The 25,101-nt window shown below is 46.1% G+C and overlaps 2 protein-coding genes across 2 annotated transcripts; both read right to left on the bottom strand.

The window, feature by feature from the left end:
• On the bottom strand, positions 1 to 11,723 carry PSMC6 (proteasome 26S subunit, ATPase 6). The gene is made up of 14 exons (XM_040412656.1): positions 11,570 to 11,723; positions 10,102 to 10,181; positions 8,937 to 8,976; positions 8,236 to 8,288; positions 7,369 to 7,436; positions 6,711 to 6,825; positions 6,536 to 6,623; positions 4,598 to 4,659; positions 4,032 to 4,155; positions 3,634 to 3,695; positions 3,420 to 3,540; positions 3,257 to 3,337; positions 2,525 to 2,596; positions 1 to 437 (listed from the first exon to the last, which is right to left on the bottom strand). The coding sequence occupies exons 1-14, from the start codon at positions 11,694 to 11,696 to the stop codon at positions 319 to 321; spliced, it is 1,212 nt and encodes a 403-aa protein (XP_040268590.1). The 5' UTR covers positions 11,697 to 11,723; the 3' UTR covers positions 1 to 318.
• A 4,957-nt stretch (positions 11,724 to 16,680) lies between these two features.
• SLC25A47 (solute carrier family 25 member 47) lies at positions 16,681 to 24,251 on the bottom strand. The gene is given in 7 exon segments (XM_040412657.1): positions 16,681 to 17,745; positions 19,148 to 19,302; positions 19,304 to 19,353; positions 21,651 to 21,833; positions 21,927 to 21,998; positions 22,271 to 22,314; positions 23,922 to 24,251. Coding segments are annotated over 7 exon segments (816 nt in total). The 5' UTR covers positions 23,953 to 24,251; the 3' UTR covers positions 16,681 to 17,464.
• Positions 24,252 to 25,101: the final 850 nt, after the last annotated feature.

Here is a 25,101-nt window from a genome sequence, read left to right on the forward strand (position 1 = left end):
TTACATTTAAACATGGTTTATTCACCTTGGAAAGAAAAGAGAAAAGTCAATTGATATAAAATATTTTACGAAACACAGTAAAGCTCTTAAATTCTGCTATGTGGTTTCTTTCTCCCAACTTTACTGCCATGATCGGACAGCAAGGATATTCTTTGCAATGCAGAAACTGCCGAGTGCATTACAGACCCCCTTAATGTAGCAGAAATTATCGAACTACTAAATTCTGACGATGTTGTATGTACTTTTAATAGACAACCATACCCCAGAGGATCAGGCCCTCTAACATAAGCCACAGATCACCCATGCAGTCTCTTTACATTAGACAGGCTTATAATCTAATTTGGACTCCAGCTTCTTGGAATCGGCAACTTTTCTGACCGCTTTCATGAAATCCTCTTGGACGACAAAATCATGATCTGCCCGAATGGCAAACATCCCTGTGACAGAAGACAGAACACAGCAGTGAAAACGTAGCAATGTGCGAAGCTGTACATCACCAGCCTTCCGATGCAATGCTCATCTTGCCCCATGAGGTTTGTTCCTGTGGACACCTTTAAAGGGGTATTCCCATTTGGGATAGTTATGGTATACTGTTAATGTCCAATAGGTGCGGGACCAACTCTGGTATCATACGACCAACATACATATAGGTCTCTCAGGAGGTGACCACATTATTATTTAAATCCAAAATTCTTCAAGGGTCTCGAGGACCATCTGTGGCCCTTATTTAAAGGGCCGGGACCCGCCCCCAAGTCCAGACAACTGCAATTCTCCTGAAGACGCCGTGGAACGGCGAAACATGTAGGGAAGCAGTAGCCAGTTTTTAGTTCAAGATCTGGGAGAAAGGGAATAGACTAGAGACGCACACAGCTAAATGTACAGCTGAGAGACAGTGCAAGTGAAGCTAGACAGAGAAGCAGAGGTAGGAGGGATACCTGAGAAGCATCAGGCACCTCCAGAACAGACTGTACAGTGGTGGAAGCGAATGTACTTGAAAGTATAACCCCACTCCAGATCCTGAGGAATTTTAATTGTGTGTGTTCTCCTGACATTATTAAATTTTAATTAAAATGTCCTGTAAAGTATAAGTTTTACTAACCAGTCAGAGAGGAATAAGGGCCACACATGGTCCTAGAGACCCTTGAAGAATTTTGGACCAACTCTGGGACTCGCTCCTACCTCAATGGAGTGAATGGAGAGCACGCTGCGCATGCATTTCTTTCTCTATTCGCTACTATAGGACTCCTTAACCTAGACAGGCGCTTGTAAATCCCACAGCAGTGGAGAGGACGCCGAGCATGAACAGCATGCGCTCCATCCACAGCAGGGTCCCGTTCTTCAGATAGGGCATTAAAGGGGTTGTCCCACAATAAAATATTCTACAGTTTTCAAACCAGCACCTAGATCTGAATACTTTTGTAATTGCACGTAGTTAAAAATTTAGCATAGCCACTGAGCTATTTGATCAAATGCACCTGTATATCGCCACCTGCTGTTTGTTTGTTTTTCTTATTTATTTGTCCTGCTCACTGAGATGGCCGCACATGCTCAGTTTCATCCTACAACTGCCTCCTGAGATGTGATAGGGAGAGCATGGACACGCCCCTGAGCTGTGATAGGGAGAGCATGGACACGCCCCTGAGCTTCAGAAGAAAAGACACACCCCTTGAGCGCTCAGCTTGATATAAATCTAGCAAAAGCAATGAATGGGGAGATCTCTGGATCCATGTGAGGTCCAGGGCTGGTTCTAGCTTAGTTAGAAAGATATTGTCATGTACTATACGATGTCCGAAGTCACGGGAGAAGCCCTTTAGTAGCATATCCTTTTGATATGCCCTTAATATAAAGTGTATTCCCATCTGGACATATGGCATACCTTACGGGGCCCCATATTATTCTGTTGGTAACAGAGAGGTGGCCACACATGAGTTACAGCTACCATTGTCTTCTATGGGAATTCCAAAAATAGCTGAGTGTGCTTAGTTAGCAATTTCCATAATGATCATAAAGCGCTGTGCATGTACCGTCAATCCTCCCATCTGAGTGGCGGAAGAGGAAACCTCCATTTTTGAGTTAGGGGCCAGTCTTTGGGGATTTGCACCTATTGAACATTTATGCCATCATGCATGTTAATATGGAAATAATCCTTTAATGGATGCTGTATAAACTGATCATCAACACGCTCCCCCCTAGTGGTGACTGCAGGAGATTGTATTTCATAATTTCACTCTGGCTATGAAGGAGATGCAGAGCTTATATTATAGATCACTCGTATAGCTTGGTAGATGCTTTCACAGCATCCTTCAATGTACAATAATGTGACAGTAGAGTACCCGATACTAGGGATGAGCAAACTTTGTGTTTCAAGTTCGGCGTACAAGGTTCGGGTTATCTAAGAATTCTATTATGCATTCCGCCATCACGGACCATATAAGTTATGGTCTGTGGTAGCGGAATCGATAACGGAAGTTTTAGATAACCCGAACCTTGTACGCTGAACTTAAAAACAAACACTACTCCTTACCAGCTTCAGTACAGACATTCCTCAAATCCGCGCCATTAAATCCATCTGAGAGCTTCACAATGGCTTCATAATCTACAAGAAAATACTGTAAATCCATCTGCTCCAACACAATGTAAATAACTGTACAAGAACAATCGTAAGAACAGGTCATTTTACTAAAATTAAAAGCTTGTCAGAGTTTCTGCGGTTTTCCAGTTGTTTAAAACTGATAGCCTCCCCCCCTTAGGCAGAGCTGTGCTTGGGGAGGGCAACCTGTGGCAAACTACAATTCCCAGTATGCCCCATTTATTTCTATGAGAGTTCTGAGAAGCAGAGCAAGTATGCATGCTGGGAGTTGTAGTTTCACAACAGCTGGACTGCCACATGTTGCCCACCTATCAATATAAGATTCAGAGGAAGGTAGGCTCTCTGCAAACCCACAGAACAGCTGTTTGAAGGGACCCCTTTACCGTTTACCCCGCTCTGTACTTGTAGTAGCGGCTGGGCTTGGTATTACAGCTCAGTCCTGTTCGCTTGGATGGGATTAAGCTGCAGCGGACTGCGATACCAGACACGGATGCTACTGAGCGGTGCTGTATGGAGCAGTGTAAACCATGAGAGGGACCCTTTAAGACACCTTACTAGTACAGGTGCAGACAAATGGATCGCCACCAATCTAGCCAAAGGAGAGGTCATCAGTTTTAAGAACTGGATAAGCCCTTTATGAATCAGCTAGCACAAAGCTACATTTACCTATTTCTCCATGCTTAGTAATGGGACCTGCGTGAATCTTCAGAATATCTAGCCTGGCTTGCTCATTGGGAAGTTCAATATCTACAAAAGATACCATGAATTAGTAAATAAATTAATTTGACACAGAAGGGTGAAAAAAATAAATAAATAAAAAAATACTTACGAATTTTACGGTCAAGTCTACCCGGGCGCAACAATGCCGGGTCCAATGTGTCTGGTCTGTTGGTGGCCATGATCATTTTCACTCTGTGCAGGGTGTCAAACCCGTCCATTTGATTCAACAACTGGCAAAAATAAAGTGTGTCAAATACCCTGTGGATTACAGCACCATGAGAGCCCCCTCCTCCTTCAGGCCACCCAGGTTTAGAATGGCATACCTCCATTAGAGTTCTCTGAATCTCACGGTCAGCTGAAGTGCCCTCGGAAAACCGCCGACCACCTAGTGACAGTACCAGAACAGAGCAATTCAGGATATGAGCTTACCAAAAGAAAAACTATCGATTGGGTGTGGGGCATGGGACCAGAGATACCATACTTAAAAGGCAAGCACATCAGTGGTTCATTTATATAAATGTCTGCAGTACAAGCCAAATGTGGTATGGCCAGAGCTCACGTTATCAGGACGAGCCCTACTAAAGGTAAATAGACATCACCGAGCGAGATGCCCACTAAGGACTACAACTCCAAAAAATTAAAACATGCAAAAAAAATAAATATGTATTTGCCCTAAATACTCTTCAGTCCCTTTAACAGCCTGGAAACCCAGGTTTCTTACCTATGGCATCAATTTCATCCATAAAGATAATACATGGCTGGTGGTCCCTGGCGTAGTTGAACATTTCTCTAATCAGCCGGGCACTTTCACCAATGTATTTATCTACAATAGAACTAGATACGACCTAAAGGGTAGAACATACAGTTAGTATGGTACAGTGACGTGTCGTCAGCCACACTGGATTCTGTGGTAATTATACCAAGCAGAATGAACACGAATATTAGATGCATATCTTAAAGGGGTTGTCTGTGCTTGAAGCTGAAAACCACTATAGTCTGGATCCGTGCCCCTATACATAAAATAAAAAAGCAGACTTGCCTGCCTGGAGTCCTGCCACTGCTGGGGCCAATCACAGGCCTCAGCGGTCAGGTACTGTTCAAGCCGATGTGACCACTGAGGCCGGTGACTGGCTGCAGCAATCACGGGACCAGAGCAGTGGTGAGACCGTGGGCAGCTGAGTCTGCTTCTTTATGTTCAGGGGGACAGGTCCACACGATAGGGGTCAACTCCAAGGCCAGACAACCCTTTCAAAGATGATCTGGTACTAGACCAAGAATGTTACATACCTTCAAGAAATTGCAATCCAGCTGACTTGCAACCGCCCGAGCCAGGAGTGTTTTTCCAGTACCTGGGGCAGAAAGCAATAGGAGAGAATGATTTCAGAAATAGCTGGGAATCTTATTGCATGCTTTGTGGGTTTAAAGGGCTTCTGTCAGCCCACTAAACCGTTTTTTTTTTTTTTTGCTTAATAATAACCCCTACACTGCGATATATCCATACATAAGTAAAATAAGAATTTTGGTTCAGTAGAATTTGCTAAAACCCTATTTTTATAATATGTAAATTACCTTGCTACCAGCAAGTAGGGCGGCTACTTGCTGGTAGCAGCCGCATCCTCCGATGGTAATGACGCCCCCTCTGCTTGTTGATTGACAGGGCAAGCGGAGAAAGATCCCGTCCGCTGGCCCTGTCAATCACAATGCGGAGGGGGCGTCATTACCATCGGAGGATGCGGCTGCTACCAGCAAGTAGCCGCCCTACTTGCTGGTAGCAAGGTAATTTACATATTATAAAAATAGGGTTTTAGCAAATTCTACTGAACCAAAATTCTTATTTTACTTATGTATGGATAAATCGCAGTGTAGGGGTTATTATTAAGCAAAAAAAAAAAAACGGTTTAGTGGGCTGACAGAAGCCCTTTAATGCAGAGGTCAAAATTCCCTTGTCTTCACTCAACATAGAGATACATGATAAAACGTAGAAGAATTGTACCACCATGGAACTGGCTTTTGGCACAGCGCTACGGGAAGCTGCGGTCAGCTAGATATTACCCCTGTAGCAGCTGATACACAGGAAATGTAGTATTACATGGAGACCAGAAGTTGCTTTTGCAGGCTGGTTCTTTATTCTGACTCAGAGTCGGGTCCTGGGGTGAGTCAGGCTACTTTAACACTGGTGTTTTGGCTTTGTTTGTGAGATCCGTTCACGGCTCTCCCAAGCGGACCAAAACGGATCAGTTTTGCCCTAATGCATTCTGAATGGAAAAGGATCCGCTCAGAATGCATCAGTTTGCCTCCGATCAGTCTTCATTCCGCTTTGGAGGCGAACACCGAAACGTTGCTTGCAGCGTTTTGGTGTCCGTCTGACGAAACTGAGCCAAACGGATCTGTCCTGACACACAATGTAAGTCAATGGGGATGGATCTGTTCTCCATGACACAATCTGGCACAATAGAAAACAGATCCGTCCTCCATTGGCTTTCAATGGTGTTCAAAACAGATCCGTTTTGGCTATGTTAAACAGAATACAAACGGATCCATTCTGAACTGATGCAGACTGTTGTACTATCTGAACGGATCAGTCTGTGCAGATCCATGACGGATCCACACCAAACGCGAGTGTGAAAGTAGCCTTACCCGTCTAAGATATCAATCCACCTTAAAGCACTTCTGTCACCCCCAAAACTCATTTGTCATTTTTGGGCATATTAAAATCCTTATTGGACGACTATTCCCTATATAGGGCTCTTACCTTGTTCTGTGGCTTCGTTTCATTGAAAAATCGAGCTTTTAAAATATGCAAATGACTTCACTACCAGCAAGTAGGGCGTCTACTTGCTGGTAGCCGCCGCAAAAAAACGCCCCCTCCTCCTGTTGATTGACAGGGCCAGCGAGCACTCTCCTCCTCCGGCTGGCCCCGTCAGCATTTCAAATCCCGCGCCTGCGCCTTACGTGTCTTCATTCGGCGCAGGCACACTGAGAGAAGGACGCTCGCTTCCTCAGCACTCCCTCAGTGCGCCTGCGCCGATGACGTCTTCTCTTTCGGGTTTAGAGGTGACGTCATCGGCGCAGGCGCACTGAGGGAGTGCTGAGGAAGCGAGCGTTCTTCTCTCAGTGCGCCTGTGCCGAATGAAGAAAATTAAAATGATCTAATCTACTGTAAATCTATTCCAGAGACGTGCAAATACTCCAGAATCCGTGAAACGACATTAGATGTAGACATACCTGGGGGGCCATAAAGCAAGCAGCCTTTGGGGGGGATTATTCCTACACGCTGGAACAGCTCTGGATTGGTGAGGGGAAGCTCAATGACCTGGTCAATTTAAAGGTTCATAATCAATAAATGTATATTCTCCAAGCAATGTCTGCTATTCACAGTAAAATAAGAATTTATACCCACCTCCCTGAGCTCTCTGATCTGCTCGGAAAGACCTCCGATTTCTGAATAGGACACATCTCCGGGGTCCTCATGAGACATATTATACACAAGAGGGTCCACCTCTCGTGGCAAATAGCTAGGGACAGGAGTTACAAGGGGAAGAATAAGTGGAAACCGAAAAAAAAACAAACAAACAGAATTTAAGGGGAGCCCTTTGGACAACCTCTCTCTGCTACATTCTCTAGAGGGCACCTGATAAAGAGGGGAAGGGGATTCCTGATACTAAGCTGTTCACATCATATGGATCCCACTGAAAATAAACCACCTGTAGGTGCTATTGCACAATCATAGTGCACAGGTCCGTGCACACCCAGAGTCCCACTGCTAAGGGGCCTTCTACAGTTGCAGATTGAGGATATATTAAGTCACTCCATACATTTACATGAAGCAATCATCGCGGCTGTACGTCACCAAACAATGATTTTAATGGCAAACATGTTCTCATTTGACGGCCGGTCGCTTACATGGTGCAATAATTGGAAAGAAAGGTTCATGGAGGTTTATTCTCCCAATCACCAGCCCATGTAAATGGGGCTTTAACAGAAGAGGGGGAGGTGCACCAATTCGGGAATCCCCTCAGCTCCATGACACTATACAAGACACTGGCTTCTAAGCTTACCGCATAATCGTGAGCGTTGTCATGTCTAATGCGACTCTTGTTCCCGGTTTCAGTTTACTTTTGTCCAGCTGGATTTAGATAAAACACAAAAGGTTAGATCGCCTGCGGCTTTCAGGTGCTCAACAATTTTAGTGGATAAGACAAGAACCAAAACAGTCCTGAGGCGAGTTTAGACGCTCCAATTGTTGGGAAGGAAGCGTTCCTTCGACAGTCAGCTGCTCGTTCAGTGAAGGAGACCGCTGCACTTACATGAACCCCCCTTACTGTATGAAGACAAGGGATCGCTATAGCGAGCCTCTGTCCCCATACAGAACCATCGTTTCTGGGCAGATCGCTGTTTAGACCGCACAATGACACAAATGATTGATGTGCCTGCAAGAACGACAGGATCACCCGATAATTGAGCGTTTCGCTTGTTCATCCGGTTATTAACAGCACATTTACGCAGACAGATTGTCGGGAACGGAGCGTTTGCAGAAACGATCTGCTTGATTATCGGGCAGTGTAAATCCACCTTTAGGGCGCATTCACACAACTGCGCCATGTTTTGCAGTCAGCAACTTGCGGACCTGCAAAACACGGATGCCGCCCAGTGTGCTGTCCGCATCTTTTGCGGCCCTATTGAAATGAATGAGACCGCAACTGTTGCGCAAAATTGCGGAAACAGATGTGGACCCATTCATACTGTGTGAATGAGCCCTTAGGCTCCAAGGCGACATCTGGTTGCCTGCAAGTCATGTGAACTGCGGCATTACAACGACTCACACGAGACCATGGGGGCCACAGTGAATGTAATGAGGGGGAGGGAGGGGTAGGAGAAAGACTAACAAGGGTATTAATACAATTAACAGTTAAACAGAGACTTACCTGTCGACGACAACCGACTACATATCTTGGCCCGTTTGTAGCTTTGACGATGACTGAAAGTAAAAAAGTCACAGTCACATTTAATATCTGAAAATCATAAAGGCAAATATAAACCTAAAGTTAACGGGACTGCGGAAGTCTCTACATTTTGTACACATTTCTGCATCTGCCGCCATACTGGTCACTTCTGCAGCAGATTCTCATGATGGCCACAGATAAGTTTGTCTCTTTAGAAAAAAAAAAATGGTACGAAAGGTAAAGAAAAATAATAAAACTGTAATAAAAACCCTGTAACCTATTAGGCCTCCTGCACACAAACGTGTGCGTCCCGCAATGCACGAACACCCACCTTGGGGCAGCGGATCGCGGACCCATTCACTTTAATGGGTCCTCGATCCGGCCGTTCCTCAAAAAGATAGGACATGTTCTATATTTTTGCGGAACGGAAGTACGGGACGAAACCCCACGGAAGCACCCTGTAGTGCTTCCGTTCCGCATCTCCAGATTTGCAGACCCATTGAAAGGAATGGGTCCACATCCGTGATGCGGTATGCACTTGGAACGGTGCCAGTGTATTGCCGATCCGCAAATGCGGTCCGCAATACGGCCACGGAGCGCACACGTTCAGGAGGCCTTAAACTGATCCCCAAAAAGGATCTAGAGGAGGAAAGCTTCTCTTCTGAAGGCTCTTACATACTTACATTTCTCTTCTGTCAGCTGCTTGAGAACCTCCCCAACAATCTGAATATACAGAAGGCATAGATTAATCACACAGGAATCAGAAAACAAGATATTTTTTTCATAAGGTCAGTCAAAGGAGGAAGATTTGGGCTTCAAATTGGGACGAGAACTTCTACAATGAAACAAGTTCCAGTCCAGGACACTCACAGACGGCGCAGGTGTACACGTAAAGGTGAAATGTGCCTGCGCGAGATCTGAAGGGGCATCATGGGGACATAAGGTGGTCAGGCTAGGAGGTGGGGAGCACAGCTGGACTCCTTTAAGTAGTTTGGGCTCTTTTATTCCTCATTACTATAATCATAAAAACCTATTTAGGGGTCAAAAGAAGAGGAAGCGGGATGGTCGCTGGTGGTGACAGACTCTTTAAATACCGATGACCTCTCCTCAGGTTAGGTCATTAATATTTGATTGGTGGTGGTCCTACTAGCAGCAACCCCCAACAACCATCTGTTGGAAGGGACCGTAGCACTTAGAGGAGAGCTGCAGCCCATTCCTGGGACGTCAGGTGCCTTGACCACATGGATGAAGTAACAGGCACTTCTACAACGCAGGGCGCTGTGCCGGATACACTGAGAGGAGGCGGCAGCGCTCATTGTAGTCACGTGGCTCCTTTAAACAGCTGATCGATAGGGCAGCCGGACGTCTGACCACCCCCATCAGGCGCTGATGACCTAACCTGAGGATCGCCCCTCTGCGTTTCATTCCAGAGAAACCCTTCTCAGAACAGAAGCTCCTCTAAATGGCAAGAATAATTTTGCAACCATTTTTGTAAGAAAATTTGCCAACCGTCTTCATTAAAAATATTGCTATTGTGCACACAGCTTCTATGTCAATGCGTTTCCATGGTTACAGAAGTACACATCCTTTAAATAGGTGATAATTATTTTTAATAGGAAATCCTAATAGGAAATAAGGGGGGCGAGAGTGTGAATGGAGCGGCGGTGTACACGGAAGTGACCACCGCTCCATTAACGGACATGGGGAGCGTCTCACATAAGATTAGACTGATGTGACTACAAGCTCTGTACCGCTCCACGGAACATGCGAGCACTACAGAAGAAAAGGAAACGGAAGCTGCAAAAAACACACCGAAGCCACGTCATACATATGGCGGCATAGCCTTACCTGCCCCACGCTCTGCAGCGCCTTGAGGTCGTTTTCGGATTTCTCATACTGCTTAGTAAGTTCCTTTAATTGCTCCCTTACTGAAAAATAGAGAAGAAGAAGATCACTTAGAAGTCAAGATAAGTAACGGCTTAACTAGTAATTACTAAGCAATCGCACTCGTTAGTGGGGGAGGGGCTAATAAAACAGGACAGTGGAGGAATAAGGATCGGACCAACTGGAGAAGCCCTCTGATATTAGGTTATCAGCAGACACCTCATGCTGCTGGAGTATTCCAAAGATCGGGAAGGAATTATTATCCATGCGAATGCCTGACATGCTGCGGTATCGGTCAGTGTACAGATCCCATGTTAAGATGTGCCATCGAAAAGAACGAGTGTCAGAATATGCACCCAGAGAACAGCTCCTCAATAGGACACAAGTAGCCCGAGCCCCCCGAGAAGACCCTCAGTATCTGCTTCTACTTGGCCAAGAAGGATCAGGTAACATCTAAAAAATCCAGAAGGGTATACTACAGCAAAGGGTTAAAACAGGTGATGTGTATATTATTTATGGTGGGGTTAAGGACATAGGAGATGTGTACATTATATACAGGGTTACAATACAGGTGATATATTATATATGGGGGGGTTTAATAATATAGGCAATGTGTATATTATATACAGGGGTATAATACAGATAACATTATATACAGGTGATGTGTATAGTATATATGGAGGGGTTTAATAACAGACGATATATTCTATGCAGGGATGTGTATATTATATACAGGTGATATATATATTCTCCATAGGGGATATGTGTATTATATATGTGGGGGTTAATAACATAGGTGCTATGCATATTCTATACAGGGGTGTAATACAGGTGATATATATTATATACCAGGGGTATAAAATAGGTGATATGTGTATTATATATGGGGGGTTTAATAATACAGATGATATATTCTATGCAGGGATGTGTATATTATATACAGAGGTATAATACAGATATTATACACAGGTGATGCATTCTATGCAGGGATGTGTATATTATATACAGGAGATATATATTCTGCATGGTGATATGTGTATTATATACGGGGGGTGTAATAACCTAGGAGCTGTGCACATTGTCCTATACAGGGGTGTAATACAGGTGACAGATCTTATATACAGGGGATGTGTGGGGGGAGGGGGGCAGCTGACATCTCCAGCCCGGGGCGCCGTCCTCAGGCTTCCCCGGATATAAAGCCTCTCTCCGGGCGGTCCTGCCCCGTCCCCCCCGTGTGGGGCTCCAGAGATGAGACGTGCCGGCCGCTGACAGCTCCGGAGGCCTACGGTACTACCCCCATCCCCGGAGCGGCCGCTGCAGGCCGGCATGACAAAGCGACTATGAGGCCGGGGAGGTCTGGAGCGATAAACGAGCTCCCGGGCGCCTCCAGCCCCCGCCGGCCGGGCCCCAGCTCTCGCCCCCCGCCACTCACACTCCTTCAGGCGCCCGTCTATCTCCTTGTGCTCCAGCAGCTTCTTCCTGTAGTCCTGCAGCGCCTTCTCCCGCGGGTCCGCCATGATGAGAAGCCGCTGCTCATAGGGAATGCCGGGAAGGGCCATGGCCGCCGGGGGAGGAGAGCTGGCAGGAAAACGAGAGGACACGCCCCTGACAGCCGGGTCCAGAGCGGCGCACTGCGGCTGAGGGAGCCTGACATGGCAGCGCCCTCCCTGGTAGGCTGGGGTATTACACCTGGGAACACTTGAGGTCACTGCAATAGCTGTAAGGGCTCATGCACACGAACCTATGTATTTTGTGGTCAGCAAAAAATACGGATGACGTCCGTGTGCATTCCGTATTTTGCAGAATGGAACAGCTGGCCCCTAATATCCTTGTCTATTAGGCTACTTTCACATTAGCGTTTTTTGCGGATCCGTCATGGATCTGCAAAAAACGCTTCTGTTACAATAATGCAACCCCACTGAAAGCAAATGGGGATGGATACGTTTTCTATTGTGTCAGAGAAAACGGATTCGTCCTCATTGACTTACATTGTGTGTCTGGACGGATCCGTCTTGCTCCGCACCACATCCGCAGCGTTATTCTGTCCGCGATGGGGACGCAACTAAACGGAACGGAATGCATTCTGGAGCGCTCCGTTTCGTTCAGTTCAGTTTTGTCCCCATTGACAATGAATGGGAACAAAACCGAAGCGTTTTCTTTCGCTATTGAGACCCTATGACGGATCTCAATAGCGGAATTGAAAACGCTAGTGTGAAAGTAGCCTAATGCGGACAATAATAGGCTATGTTCTGTTTTTTTGAGGAACGGAAATACGGACATCTGGATACGGAATGCACACAGAGTAACTTTTGTGTTTTTTTGCAGACCCGTTAAAAAGAATGGTTCCGTATATGGTTCGCAAAAAAAAAAAACGGAACGGACACAGAAAGAAAATACGTTCGTGTGCATGAGGCCGCATCTTGGACCACCGCTCATCAGCGGGGCCACAGCTCTTCTCCGCATCCCTATCTGCACGGTGCCTGTGACTGCAGATGTGCAAGGGCCCGGGAGTCGGACCCCCCACTGATCTGCATCAGTTTATGCTCTCGGAAAACCCCTTTAACACAATGTCAAAAACTCTTAAAGGGGTTGTCCAGAATTAGAAAAAACATGGCTGCTCGCTTCCAAAAACAGCGCCACGCCTGTCCGCAGGTTGACTGCCATATTGCATCTCAGCTCTGTTGACTGCGGTACCAGACTTGACCCAGGGACAGGGGGGGCGCTGTTTTTGGAAGAAAGCAGCCACGTTTTTCTACTCCTGGACAGCCCCTTTAAGTGTAAGCTCACCACATGGAAGGAGACCACTGGAGTAGTTTATAAAGATGCGTCAGATTACTGTACATGTATAGCTTTCGCCCGGAGCGACACTTTGTAGAGGCCCCATATTTGTGTCTGATCCGAGCACTGGGACAATGATTCAGCCATGTGATGGGGTGATACATAAGGACGGGGGTTACACGGCGATCTGGGGACGGACAGGTGCCACGTGACCAAGGACTGCAGTGTAGCCACAGAAATGTGCGACTTGCAAGTTTCCAATCCGACCCCGAGGGATCTTTTGCAATTTTTTTCCGCTCCATTCATCTCTATAGCTACACTGAGATCCTTGGTCGCACGGCTCCTGTTTCTCCCCAGGTCGCCCTGTAACCCCAATTTAAGGCCTCATTCACACGGCCATAGTGGAGGTCTGCACCCGATCCGCAATTTAGGCAGATCAGACGCGGACCCATTCATTTCAATAGGGCTGCAAAAGATAAGGACAGCACACCGTGTAAAAGATAGAACATGTCCTATTCTTGTCCAAGGATAGGACTTTTCTACAGGAGTGGGGAAAAAACTAAGTTTCATGCACTCGGCCGAGATCTGTGTTTTGCGGATCCGCGATTTGCAGACTGCAAAACACTTACGGCCGCGTGCATGAACCGTAAAAAGGGCGACAATAAGTACGATGTAACTAACGATCTCCTCATCTGTAATATTAGAAAGAAGTTCCTGAGGAAGCGCAAAATTTAGTGCAGTCGTCCCTGAGGTGTGGGGGGGGGGGGGAGGGGGTTTATATATATGTTTTTATTTATTTACTTTTTGTTGCTTTTCATAGTCCAGAATATTGTCAGTTCTGGCAGCATCCAGGCTCCCGGTGATATCTCTGGAGGCTTGTTCTATATATTTGTTTTCTTTTTATTTATTTATTTTCATTTTATTTTATTTATTTATTTATTTTCATTTTATTTTTAAAAGACAACCACGGCCACATGTCCTATTAGTGTATGTAACCTCATAGGAGGAGTTCCCTGCCCAGGAGGACCCGCATCTGTGAGTCAGAAAGGAGAGACGCTCTAAAAGTGGGGTTTCCGTTCTGGAATCAGTCCATCCTTGTATTACGTGGACGGCCATCGGAGTGGTGCAGTGTAGTTCCTGCAGCTGCTGGGGGAGCCAACACAACCATCGAGGTGGTCCCATAAATGCTCAACTGGGCTCAAGTCTGGGGAATTAGCGGTCAGGGTAGAATTTGGAAGTCTCGGTCACGCTCTTCCAACCAACGTCGGACATTTCTAGCCGTGTGACACGTCGCATTGTCTTGCTGGAAGATGCCATCCGCTTCAGAGGAGACAATCAGCATGTATGGGTGTACGTGATCTGCATGGATGGATTCATACACAGATCGGTGGAGAGCGCCTTCCACATGGATGAGTGGCCCAGAGAACGCCAAGACCATAACGCTGCCCCCACCGGCTTGTGTTCTCCCAGCAATGGCTGCAGGGCGTTCCCTCTCTGATGTTTCTCTCCCGACACGCCAACGTCCATCCGTGACTCATCGGAGAAGACAGCCCTGTACCAATCAAAGGAGGTCCGATTCCGATACTGCCGCAAAAACGAGGCCTTTCCTGCCGATCCAACTTGGTTAGCAGAGGTGCAGGGACCATCCGTCTGCTCCGGAGCCCCGTACGCAGTAAGGTTCACTGAACTGCTGTTTTATGCACACGTCTGGTGCCCCCTGGGTCATTTTGGTGGTGAGTTGCTGTCCTGTAGCATTGGTCCACCCTCCTGCACCTTCATAGCCAACGATCACCTCTCACATCAATGGCACGTGGTGCTCCGCAGCTTCCGCGTCATTTATTCACAATGGCGCCATTTGACCACTCACCATAGCAGCAGGAGTACAGCTCACACTGCGCAGTTTCAGAAATACCGCCACCCTCAGCCCGAAAGCCAAAAACCGTCCCTCTCTACAACTCTGATAAATATTCCCTTTTACCAGTGACAGCAAACTCATATACCCACCGAGCCAGCTCAGCACCCAGGACTCCCTTCACCAGCTACAGGCTGCCAACTATCTATCATCTATCTATCTATCTCCTATCTATCATCTATCTATCTATCTATTATCTATCTATCTATCTATCTATCTATTATCTATCTATCTATTTATTATCTATCTATCTATCTATCTATCTATCTATCTATCTATCTATTATCTATCTATCTATTATCTATCTATCTATCTATCTATCTATCTATTATCTATCTATTATCTATCTATCTATCTATCTATCTATTATCTATCTATTATCTATCTATCTATCTATTATCTATCTATTATCTATCTATCTATCTATCTATCTATCTATTATCTATCTATTATCTATCTATCTATCTATCTATCTATCTATCTATCTATCTATCTATCTATCTATCTATCTATTATCTATCTATTATCTATCTATTATCTATCTATCTATCTATCTATCTATCTATCTATTATCTATCTATCTATCTATCTATCTATTATCTATCTATCTATCTATCTATTATCTATCTATCTATCTATCTATTATCTATCTATCTATCTATCTATCTATCATCTATCTATCTATTATCTATCTATTATCTATCTCCTATCTGTCTCCTATCTATCTATCCATCCATCTATCTATCTATCTATCTATCTATCTATTATCTATCTATCTATCTATCTATCTATCTATCTATCTATTATCTATCTATCTATCTATCTATCTATCTATCTATCTATCTATCTATCTATCTATCTATCTAAGCAAATGATGAGGCAGCCCTCCAGAGTAGGTGAAGGGTGTCAGACCCGTTTATTCCCCCAGTCGCGGACTGGTCTGACACCCTTCACCTACTCTGGAGGGCTGCCTCATCATTTGCTTTTTTAGATATCGTTTGTGGACTTTTGCCTAAAGTTCAGGAGGAATCGCACCCAACTACACATTAGCTGAGCTGCTGATGCTTTTTGTTTCTTGTATCTATTATCTATTTTCTTAATTTAATGTCATTCTTTCACCAGAGGAACTGCAGTGTTATTTAATAGTGAGGAATTGTACCAAGGGTCATGGAAAGCGGGTGAGGGGATAAGCAAAGGCCAAGCCCTTCAGTTCTGGGTAGCACAGCGGGCACTGTAATGGGGGCTCTGTTTGACCATTGCTCCCATTGAATACGTAAAATCAGAACCGTCCATACTGACTAAAACTCTTGGTATATCCAAACTACCCACAGTGTGTCCACTCCTCACTGCCCACAGTGTGCCCACTCCTCACTGCCCACAGTGTGCCCGATCCTCACTGCCCACAGTGTGCCTGATCCTCACTGCCCACAGTGTGCCCACTCCTCACTGCCCACAGTGTGCCCACTCCTCACTGCCCACAGTGTGCCGATCCTCACTGCCCACAGTGTGCCCGATCCTCACTGCCCACAGTGTGCCCACTCCTCACTGCCCACAGTGTGCCCGATCCTCACTGCCCACAGTGTGCCCGATCCTCACTGCCCACAGTGTGCCCGATCCTCACTGCCCACAGTGTGCCCACTCCTCACTGCCCACAGTGTGCCTGATCCTCACTGCCCACAGTGTGCCTGATCCTCACTGCCCACAGTGTGCCTGATCCTTTACTGCCCACAGTGTGCCCGCTACCGATGTGCTAATTGCTGTTATATACAGTATCTGTATAATTGTGATATAGTCAGACTTTATGTGTCCATATATGATAAAAGTGATGACTAAATATTCATACTCTCACACTATACAATATATACATTTAATATACAGTAACGGCTCTGAATATTACAGGGGTGACAGTGTTATTTACTCATATACACAAAGAGGGTTGTCCCCAATCACACAAATTACAGGGTCCTATCACTAAAATCAATAAGCCCCTTGAAGTCCCCCACATTACATAGAGGAGTGCAGAGGCAGTCGTCACACATGAGCACTGATGCCTAGGGGACACCGCGGCACATGATAGTTACACCCTGTCCACCCAGAGGTGCATCGTTCATATTATATCTATAGGACCTTCTTGGTTTAACTAACATTCTGCAGCCACCACTAGGGGGAGCTCTTGGCATATAGATTTATACTGTAAATATTGAACTTAATGGGAGTAGTATAAATCTGTGTGCAGTGAGCTCCCTCTAGTGGCAGCTGCCAGAGTGACCTACCCTGCTGTGACTAAATGGAAAAAGTCTCATTGTGGTTATGAACAACAAGGTCAATAGAGCAGAGAAGATATCCTACTCCTCCTCCTCCTCCTCCTCCTCCCCTTTATAAATTGTTGTCTTTAAGCCTAAAAAATCTTCTAGATGTCCAGGGAAATCTCCGCCACCTACAGAAAGTCCAAGGACCTCTCCAGTATTGATCCCTGCTTGGAAGGTGCTGACACCCCTCAAGCCTTATAATTAATTACTGGTGTGGTCATTAGTGCCTGCAGTCCATGGCTCGTCCCAGCTGACCATCCATGAGACCATGAAGTCTTTTGGGCCACTATTTTGGGCTTTGGTAGCAGCGTCCGTCCACAGAGGCTCCTCACGTGGAGAAAGGTTTGATTTGCTTTAGTATGGCTTCATAGGTGAGGAAGACCACCATATTGACGGGGAAGGCTCTGAGGCAGTTCAGCGACAATCCCTTAAAGAGGACCGTGACCCCCTCCTGCCGCACGCTGTCAGTGATGCAGTGGACGACCCCTCGGTACCTCCGCTGTGTGACGCCATCTACCTGCAGCCGAGACTTAATCACATCCATAGGCGTGGCAATGCCCCATGCCACCACCCCGGCAAGGCCACCGGCCAGGAGGATGCCCAATAATTCTGGAAGGTAAGATGGGAAGAGATTAATATACAATTTTAGGGGCGGGGGGCTGGGAGAATGCTTAACAATAACTTCTGCAACTTTTGCAAGCATACGTTGTTTCTCAATTCATCATCATTTTCAAGATCTCTGCTTTCTGTCAGTGAATGGTAACATTCCTGTTAACCTCCAAAAGTAGAGAAAAACTTGCTGAGGGTTTGGCACATAGACATAGGTTCCTTGCCAACTTTTCTGACTTGATCAGCCTTTAGCCACCACTAGGGGGAGCTCATGGCATATAGATTTATACAGCTGGTACTGAACCCAGTGGGAGTTGTATACCTTTGTCTGCAGTGAGCTCCCTCTAGTGGTGGCTACAGGTAGTCACTATGACATTGTCTCAACAAGCAGGGTTAAGCAATTCAGTGCTGAGCCCCAGGGGCCCATGGAAGTTTTTACCTTGTTTTTGCCAGTTGCTACCATTTTCTGTCCGATATTACCTGATCATGAATATTTACAAGGTGGGTGAGGGGCAGCCCATACAGACACAGCAGTGGCCATCAGTAGTTGTCACGTGTAAGTTCTCATTCTGCTATAATACAGACGGGGACGATCTCCCTACTTGTAGCATTGCACAGGATACATTAGGGACGCCCTGCTGTCTTCAGAACGGCTGATTCTTCTAGGACAGAGATGCTCAACATGTGGCCCTCCAGCTGTTGCAAAACTACAACTCCTAGCATGCCCTAATAGCTGTAGGCTGTCCAGGCATGCTGGGAGTTGTAGTTTTGCAACGGCTGGAGGGCCGCAGGTTGGGTATCCCTGTCCTAGGACATGAAGTACAATGGAGAACAGGCTGTAGTTTTCCATTCCTCACGGTTCAGGCAGATAGGGTTACAGCCAATGATCCCTGCTCTCCCGCACAGGAACATCTGAGCCATGCTCACCCATGAATACCCCTGAACCTCCCTCTCGTGGGAATAGGATATTGCAGGGGTCAGGTAGAAAACCAGCACAGATGGGAGCGAGAACAGGCAGTTTGGTCACTGCTTTAATTTTTTACCCCTCCTCTTACATAGGCCTCATGCACACGACCGTTCCATTTTTTGCGGTCCATTTTTAGGGCAATATTATTTTTAGGCACTGTGTGGTGACATTGTTTAGGCACTGTGTGGTTTTATTATTTGTGCACTGTAGGGTGGTGGTATTTAGGCAATGCGTGACTGTATAGTTTGGGCAATGTATGACGGTATTATTTGGGGACTGTATGGCAGCATTGCTTGGACCTCTGCCATGATTGCTCCACTGTTTGTAATATTTTATAATAACATCAGATCACACCCCAACGAGTTCTTATTAAAGAATGACCTTGGATGCGACGTGTCAGGAGATGGTAATTAGGGGTATATCTCAGTTACATACCCGAATGACTTTGCTGCAGCGGCACAAACCATTCTCGGAAGACGGCGTACGAGAGGAAGTAAGTAGCAAACGAATGGCAGTCTCTGAACATAAGAGCGAAGCAGCCTTTATATAACCCAAGGAACCCTTCCTCCTTGGCTATAGTCAGCAGACACCTGCGTCTGGAGCCGAACCTTCGCCATGTCTGCAGGCGATGACACCAAGACCTACAAACAGCAAAAGTTAAAATGTAACAAAGTCCAGAGGACGCTGTAACAGTCCTGTAACTTTCTACCATACTGGATGTCATTTGATTCTTCGCCTTCTAATGACCTCTGCTTGCTGTGAGTTAAGAGAAACGTTCACATCCAGAAACTGAAAACCCTTCTTGATCATGTCCGTCTCACACAGATGTACGGGTCGTTACAATGGAGGGTTTGAAACAATGTAACGAGCTGCACTTCTGTGTATATTTTAACAATGAATGAGACACTGACAGCAAGCAGAGATGGAATTCAGAGTATAATAAAAAGTGAATAAGCTTCATTAACATACAATTAATGTACTTTTGGACAAATCCTCCTAATTTTAGGTGTCTCTCTAGATCAGAGATGCCCAATCTGCGGCCCTCCAGCTGTTGCAAAACTACAACTCCCAGCATGCCCAGACAGCCTACAGGAGGGCATGATGGGAGTTGTCGTTTTACAACAGCTGGAGGGCCGCAGGTTGAGCGTCCCTGCTCTAGATGGTACAGAGCGGGCACCACATATGAAAATAAGTTGTCCAAAGTGGACAGTTCCTTTAAGTTATGAAGTTTGGAGGTTATACAGTCGTGGCCAAAAGTTTTGAGAATTACATAAATATTGGAAATTGGAAAAGTTGCTGCTTAAGTTTTTATAATAGCAATTTGCATATACTCCAGAATGTTATGAAGAGTGATCAGATGAATTGCATAGTCCTTCTTTGCCATGAAATTTAACTTAATCTCTACTGCATTTCATTGCTGTCATTAAAGGACCTGCTGAGATCATTTCAGTAATCGTCTTGTTAACTCAGGTGAGAATGTTGACGAGCACAAGGCTGGAGATCATTATGTCAGGCTGATTGGGTTAAAATGCCAGACTTGACGTGTTAAAAGGAGGGTGATGCTTGAAATCATTGTTCTTCCATTGTTAACCATGGTGACCTGCAAAGAAACGCGTGCAGCCATCATTGCGTTGCATAAAAATGGCTTCACAGGCAAGGATATTGTGGCTACTAAGATTGCACCTCAATCAACAATTTATAGGATCATCAAGTACTTCAAGGAAAGAGGTTCAATTCTTGTTAAGAAGGCTTCAGGGCGTCCAAGAAAGTCCAGCAAGCGCCAGGATCGTCTCCTAAAGAGGATTCAGCTGCGGGATCGGAGTGCCACCAGTGCAGAGCTTGCTCAGGAATGGCAGCAGGCAGGTGTGAGCGCATCTGCACGCACAGTGAGGCGAAGACTTTTGGAAGATGGCCTGGTGTCAAGAAGGGCAGCAAAGAAGCCACTTCTCTCCAAAAAAAACATCAGGGACAGATTGATCTTCTGCAGAAAGTCTGGTGAATGGACGGCTGAGGACTGGGGCAAAGTCATATTCTCCGAAGAAGCCTCTTTCCGATTGTTTGGGGCATCTGGAGAAAGGCTTGTCCGGAGAAGAAAAGGTGAGCGCTACCATCAGTCCTGTGTCATGCCAACAGTAAAGCATCCTGAGACCATTCATGTGTGGGGTTGCTTCTCATCCAAGGGAGTGGGCTCACTCACAATTTTGCCCAAAAACACAGCCATGAATAAAGAATGGCACCAAAACACCCTCCAACAGCAACTTCTCCCAACAATCCAACGACAGTTTGGTGAAGAACAATGCATTTTCCAGCACGATGGAGCACCGTGCCATAAGGCAAAAGTGATAACTAAGTGGCTCGGGGACCAAAACGTTGACATTTTGGGTCCATGGCCTGGAAACTCCCCAGATCTTAATCCCATTGAGAACTTGTGGTCAATCCTCAAGAGGCGGGTGGACAAACAGAAACCCACTAATTCTGACAAACTCCAAGAAGTGATTATGAAAGAATGGGTTGCTATCAGTCAGGAATTGGCCCAGAAGTTGATTGAGAGCATGCCCAGTCGGATTGCAGAGGTCCTGAAAAAGAAGGGCCAACACTGCAAATACTGACTCTGCATAAATGTCATGTAATTGTCGATAAAAGCCTTTGAAACATATGAAGTGCGTGTAATTATATTTCACTACATCACAGAAACAACTGAAACAAAGATATAAAAGCAGTTTAGCAGCAAACTTTGTGAAAACTAATATTTGTGTCATTCTCAAAACTTTTGGCCACGACTGTACAAGCCATTGGATTGCTAAGCCCCTCCCATTCATAAACCACGCCCCATTGCTAAATATTTTGTATTTTTGTATCATTATTTCTTAGTTGCAGAACATATTGTTACTTTGAAACATTAATCCTTTTTTTTTTTTTTATGATAGGCTCGACGTACCTGTATTCCTCCAGCTGCATAGCCAGATAGGAAGATATCCAGTTTGGACGGTTTGGCGTTTGGCGTCCCGTATTTCAGTTTGCACAGATTGTACAGGCAGTTCCTATACACCCCAAAAACAATCGATGAGCTGACGGACACGGTGGACATTGGCATTGACATCCCTTTGAAGAATCCAGACACCTATGGAAGATGAATGTAATAAGTGGGGTGCAAATGAAATTATGGGGTGGCGAGCTGAATATATACGGCCGGAGGGGGAGGGGGTTCACTTACTTTCTCCACTTTGTAAGTAGAAGAGATGCAGTGCCATATTCCGGTGTAGTTTGTCTGAGTCTGAATTCGCACCTGCAAGTATTGAATGGTATTAGCTTGGTGACAGATGCAAAACATGCCGGGGGAGGGTGGTAGTGGGGTGTAATTGGGGGTTATCATCCTATAACAGATCTATAACCAGTCTTTTAGAAGGTACCCATGACAATAAACTGATCGTGCCATACTGTACATGCAACGGACACGTAAAACGGCACAGTATACTGTATGGACACGTTGATCCAGAAGAAGTAAAACAGAAATCCAACTACTAAACATACATAGAGGAAACATGGCACTGTACCAACCTTCACGGTATCCAGGGGGTACCCGACCATCACTCCACACGCCCCTACATTACAAACACAGAAGACATGATATAAGTGATTCACCTACACGGTCTATTGATTGGTCCCTTGCAATGCTATAGGTCAGGGATGCCCAATCTGCAGCCCTCCAGCTGTTGCAAAACTGCAACTCCCAGCATGACCAGAAAGCCTACAGCTATCAGCAGGGCATGGTGGGAGTTGTAGTTTTGCAACAGCCTTGAGGGCCGCAGGTTGAGCTTCCCTGCTATAGTTATACTCCAATATACATTGCACAGACCCGGAGACCTGCCTTGTCTAGGACCATGAATGGACTTTCTAACTCTGTGACATCAGGAAGATTATTGCAATCCGCTTCCCCGTGCTGGACCGTGGCCACCGCTGGCGTAATGCGCTAATGCCTGCTGCCGGACATAAGAAGGTCGCAGGAACAGCGCCCCCTCCAGGATTCATCTCATTGTATTCATGTAAAATGAACAGCCGAACGCCAGGGCAGACCAGGGTCCTTTCCAGGGGGGCAGGTGGAAAGGGATGCGGGGGGTTGTCTCCCAACAGCTGGGGGGGGCGACAGGTTGGAGACCACTAGTTTGCAGGGTGAATGAATGAGGGTAATGATATTTTGTGATCATAGTTACTAATTGCAGTATCATCATTAGAAGCAAGGACAGGGGAATGGTCATGTAAGAGAATGACAGTAATTACTAGTAATATTCATGGGCAGGGGCGTAGCTAAAAGCTTAGGGGCCCTGGTGCAAGAGTTCAGCCGGGGCCCCCTTCCCTCAGTGCTTTGTGGTCAGGGGCAGGGAAGCACATAGCCTTCGTGCTGCCAAATTCTTGACCTAACCCCTTCCCTCCAGCCAGAGGTGTAACTGGAGCAGCATGCACTTTCTATAATACCGGTGTCTTCTTATGTGCCACAAGGGTCTTTGGGCCCCCTCAGGCTCCTGGGCCCCGGTAGCGACTGCTACCTCTGCACCCCCTATAGCTGGGCCCCTGTTCATGCAAAATCTGCAACAAGCCCTCGATACTATGTAACGTGTATAATACTGTGTCTGCTTGTATGGCAGAGGAGCCTTTGGACCCCCTCAGGCATAAGGGTCCAGGACAAGCTAATTCGGCACTCCCTAGAGCAGGGGTCAGCGACCTTCGGCACCCCAGATGTGGTGAAACTACAACTCCCAACATGCTCCAATAAATTCTATGGGAGTTTGGAAAACAGCTTAGCAAGTGTGCATGCTGGGAGTTGTAGTTTCACCACAGCTGGTGTGCCGAAGGTTGCTGATCCCTGCCTAGAGATACACCTCTAATAATAGTCATAATAATAATAGTTTCCGAAAACGGAAAGCGCCGCTGATGTGAACCTAGCTCTAGGGTAGTAATATTAATATCAGCAGAAATAGTAATAAAAATGCTAATTTATATGGCTTCTATTATAGAAATGGCAGACGGCTGATATTAACCACTTGTCGACCCATAATTATAACTGACCCTGTGTCTATAGTATGTCATGCCTTTGAGAAGATGGAGGACAGAGAAGACTGTCCGCGAGGCAATACGGCAGATAACTGACACTGTACGCGCCTATTATACACCAATGCATGCGCATGATATCATTCATTCACAGGCAGCGTACCTCCCAGAGCTCCAGCGATGAATTCCGCCATCTGCCGCTGTGTTTCAGGCTGTCACCCGTCCTGCAGCCTCCGTCACGCTGTGCAGCTGGTGGTGAGCGGTTATAATAGCCTTTGTGCCAGCCAATCTCTCCCCGCATTTATATCCACAGCTCCCCCCTGGAATAAAGTGAGGGAGGTTAAAAGCCAAGCACTGAGCGGGGTAAATAAACACCTGAAACCTGCCAGGACTAAGCGTCCCTGCCGCCCATGTCACACATCAGGTGACAAGTCATCCCTCTCAGTGTGATAAAGGTGACACGCTGCGTAACACGCTCAGTCTCCATGTAAAGCTGCAATAATGCAACTCACTGCACCTCTGGAGCTCAGTGGTTAAGAGCCCCGACTGCTTCACAATCTCCAGGAGTCCTGTCTGACCTTGTGGGAGTCATTGTGTCCTCCGCTCCAAAATTAGAACGGGAACAGAGTGCAGGGAATGTGATGAAGGCAACGGACAGCAGGCGTTGTACATGGTAGAAATGACCCCATTCACTTTATAAAGCAGGGCTCCTCCTGTTGGAATTCATTTCATAGTGGCTTGCAGCGTCTTCTCCTTGGAAACAAGTAGTGAATGGAACTCCTTAAAGGTAAAGAAAATGAAAAAACAAACAAACACATGGTTGCCTTCCTCCAGAAATGGGCGCAACACCTGTCCAAGACGGTAACCATGACGGTAACCTTTAACCCATGTCATTTTAAGGTCCGGCATTCTGTGATTCATTTCTCAATAGATACAGAGATGATATCAAGATAACATTCTAGCTACCTGCAGCCACCACTAGGGGGAGCTCAGGAGCTTACTGCATACTGGGTTATTACTGAGCTCAATGGGAATGCAGTAGACAGTATGCTCCACCTAGTGGTGGCTGCAGGGAGACAGAACATTAGGATTTAACTATGTGGGGTCTCAGAATCTGGAAAAAACTGAAAGTTTTCACCTAAAAAAAGTCACTTTGTGCCTTCCCATCTGAGTCACCAGGTGTACCTGACCGAGGAGTGCTTGACTGTTCTGCTCTTCATGTCCTCGTTGCCTCAAATTGCCAAACATCCAGTTTAATCACCACTTCTGGAAATGAGAACTTTGGAATCAAGGAGGTGGAGACGTTGTGAACTGAAGCGAGACTTGCTGCGTCCGAGTTCCAC

This window comes from Bufo bufo, chromosome 11 (assembly GCF_905171765.1).
Source record: "Bufo bufo chromosome 11, aBufBuf1.1, whole genome shotgun sequence".
In the NCBI taxonomy this organism is placed as follows: domain Eukaryota; kingdom Metazoa; phylum Chordata; class Amphibia; order Anura; family Bufonidae; genus Bufo; species Bufo bufo.

Bases quoted from the DNA above. Each gene is read 5' to 3' on its own strand.
- PSMC6 (XM_040412656.1), bottom strand. From the start codon at position 11,696: ATGGCCCTTCCCGGCATTCCCTATGAGCAGCGGCTTCTCATCATGGCG. The intron at 8,977-10,101 runs GTAAGGCTATGC...CTGTATATTCAG, and splicing joins CGCTGCAGAGCGTGGGGCAG to ATTGTTGGGGAGGTTCTCAA. The intron at 4,156-4,597 runs GTATGTAACATT...TCTACCCTTTAG, and splicing joins TGGATTGCAATTTCTTGAAG to GTCGTATCTAGTTCTATTGT.